This window comes from Manis pentadactyla, chromosome 10, assembly GCF_030020395.1.
Source record: "Manis pentadactyla isolate mManPen7 chromosome 10, mManPen7.hap1, whole genome shotgun sequence".
Classification (NCBI taxonomy): domain Eukaryota; kingdom Metazoa; phylum Chordata; class Mammalia; order Pholidota; family Manidae; genus Manis; species Manis pentadactyla.
This window is the reverse complement of record NC_080028.1, coordinates 44,314,228-44,316,577: the sequence shown is the minus strand read 5'-3', so window position 1 is coordinate 44,316,577 and position 2,350 is coordinate 44,314,228. Positions and strand designations below refer to the sequence as shown.

At 35.4% G+C, this 2,350-nt stretch overlaps 1 protein-coding gene across 1 annotated transcript; it reads left to right on the top strand.

The window, feature by feature from the left end:
* The first annotated feature begins 529 nt into the window (after positions 1–529).
* LOC118909980 (olfactory receptor 6C2-like) lies at positions 530–1,602 on the top strand. Its single transcript, XM_036880771.2, has one exon. The coding sequence runs from the start codon at positions 599–601 to the stop codon at positions 1,559–1,561; it is 963 nt and encodes a 320-aa protein (XP_036736666.2). The 5' UTR covers positions 530–598; the 3' UTR covers positions 1,562–1,602.
* Positions 1,603–2,350: the final 748 nt, after the last annotated feature.

The following is a 2,350-nucleotide window of genomic DNA, read 5'->3' as shown; positions in this document are numbered from 1 at the left end:
TTTAAGTGAATTTGCTGAAGTAACAAAAACTTGACAAATTTGTTATGAATTTGTCATAAACATAGATGCAAAAAATGTGTTTAAAACAGTATATTCAACATAACAGCTTGCACACTGATAGAGAAATGTACAAGGAAGATGAAGGAAGCACCCATGTGGTCGAGTAAGGTTTAGCATTGTTCATAAGAAAAAATACACTTATCTGAAAGAGAGGAAAAATGGAGGAAAGATAGAAAAAAGAAGGAAGGAAGGAAGAAGCTTATTACAGAGCTGGAATAGAAGCAACAAGTTCTGATCAAGACTCTAGAATAAATCTACTCACATATCATGTATTATCATTTTCACTAAGACTGAACTGTTAACCAAAAGTATAACGATACGGTAATTTTTTAATTTAGCTCTGAATAGGGAAGAATTTGGAGGAGTCAAACGATATTTTTTGCTACCCATAAAAGCACACCAAAGTAGCAGATAAACTTAGTTACATCCATAGTATGATTTAAAATATAATGTGAAAATATAATGAAGGTAATACTGATACAATCGAATTTTACACAGATAATATAACCTGTATAATGATCTCTCTGAATTGTAGGGCATGCAGATTGGACAGAAGCCACTAGTGATGAAAAACTATACAGTAACAACATTCATTCTGCTGGGACTGACAGATGACCCTGACCTGCAGGTCCTGATTTTTGTCTTTCTTTTTCTCACCTACACACTGAGTGTAACTGGAAACCTGACCATCCTCACACCCACATTCGTGGATCCCCACCTTAAAACAGCCATGTACTTTTTTTTGCAAAATTTCTCCTTCTTAGAGATCTCATTCACAACTGCTTGCATTCCCAGGTACTTGTATAACATAGCAACAGGTGACAAGGTCATTGCCTATAAGGCTTGTGTCGTTCAAGTGTTTTTTACTGACCTCTTCGCAGTAACAGAATTTTTTCTGCTGGCTGCTATGTCCTATGACCGCTATGTGGCCATTTGCAAACCATTGCATTATGTGACCATCATGAGCAGCAGGGTCTGCAAGAGACTTGTTTCTTGCTGTTGGCTGGCTGGATTGTTAGTCATAACCTCCCCACTGAGTCTGGGGCTAAATCTGAAATTCTGTGACTCAAACGTTGTTGATCATTTTCTCTGTGACGCCTCTCCCCTGATGAAGATATCATGTTCAGACACATGGTTCATGGAACAAACTGTTTTAATTTGTGCTTTGCTGACCCTTATTGTGACCCTTATATGTATAGTTCTGTCCTATGCTTATATTACCAAGACAATTTTAGGACTTCCTTCTGCCCAGCAAAGAAAAAAGGCCTTTTCCACCTGTTCTTCCCACATGATTGTGGTTTCCATCACTTATGGCACCTGCATGTTCATTTACATGAATCCTGCATCCAAAGAAGAAGTGACTATTAATAAAGTGGTTTCACTGCTCATTTCTTCCATTTCACCTACCCTAAATCCATTTATTTATACACTGAGAAGTAAGCAAGTGAAGAAAGCCTTCAAGGACTCAGTCAAAAGAGTTGTGTCATTCTTAAAACAATAAAACAGCACTGAATAAAAAGAGTTAAAATAAAAGGTGAGTGTCTTTCAAACCTTTCTATTGAAGCTTATTACATTTGTCTTTTAATAATCTATATTTCAATTGTTATACTCCGCAGTTCCTCTTTAGATTTACTTACATTGTACCTTATTCAACTCATTTCTTTCCTTTGCTTTTTAATCCACCTCTTGTAGGAGATTTGTCTCAGTAAAGAAAATGGAAGCATACATGTTATAAATTCATTTTAGATATATATGACCCCATGTAACTTAATTTTATAACATAATAAAAAGCACTAGTCTCTTATGACACTGGTAACTTATTATTGAAATAAGTAAATGATTACTCATATGTTCATAAAATATTACAAATATTCAAATAGGAATTGCAATTTTATGATAAAATACTGAATGGAATGAATGAGGGCATGAGGGAATAATACAAGGAACCATTGAGAGAGAAGATAGGGTATTTCTAATACTCTAGAAAAACACACAAAAAAGGATTGCTAGATAAAATGTCACAAATATTCTTTTGAATATACAGGTAAGAGTAAAGGTTAAATGTAGGCAATCATAAGGTATCAGATACAGAATAATTAGAAATGAGGATAAACAATCCCATCTATCATCTGTGGATTCCCAAGAAAGCAAAGGATGGAAAGGAGCAAGTTGTTGACTTATGCGTTATAGGGACTTGAGCTGAATGTCCATATGGAGGTGGGAGGTGAAGTGTCATTATCAAGTTGTTGACTTATGGGTTACAGGGACTTGAGCTGAATGTCCATATGGA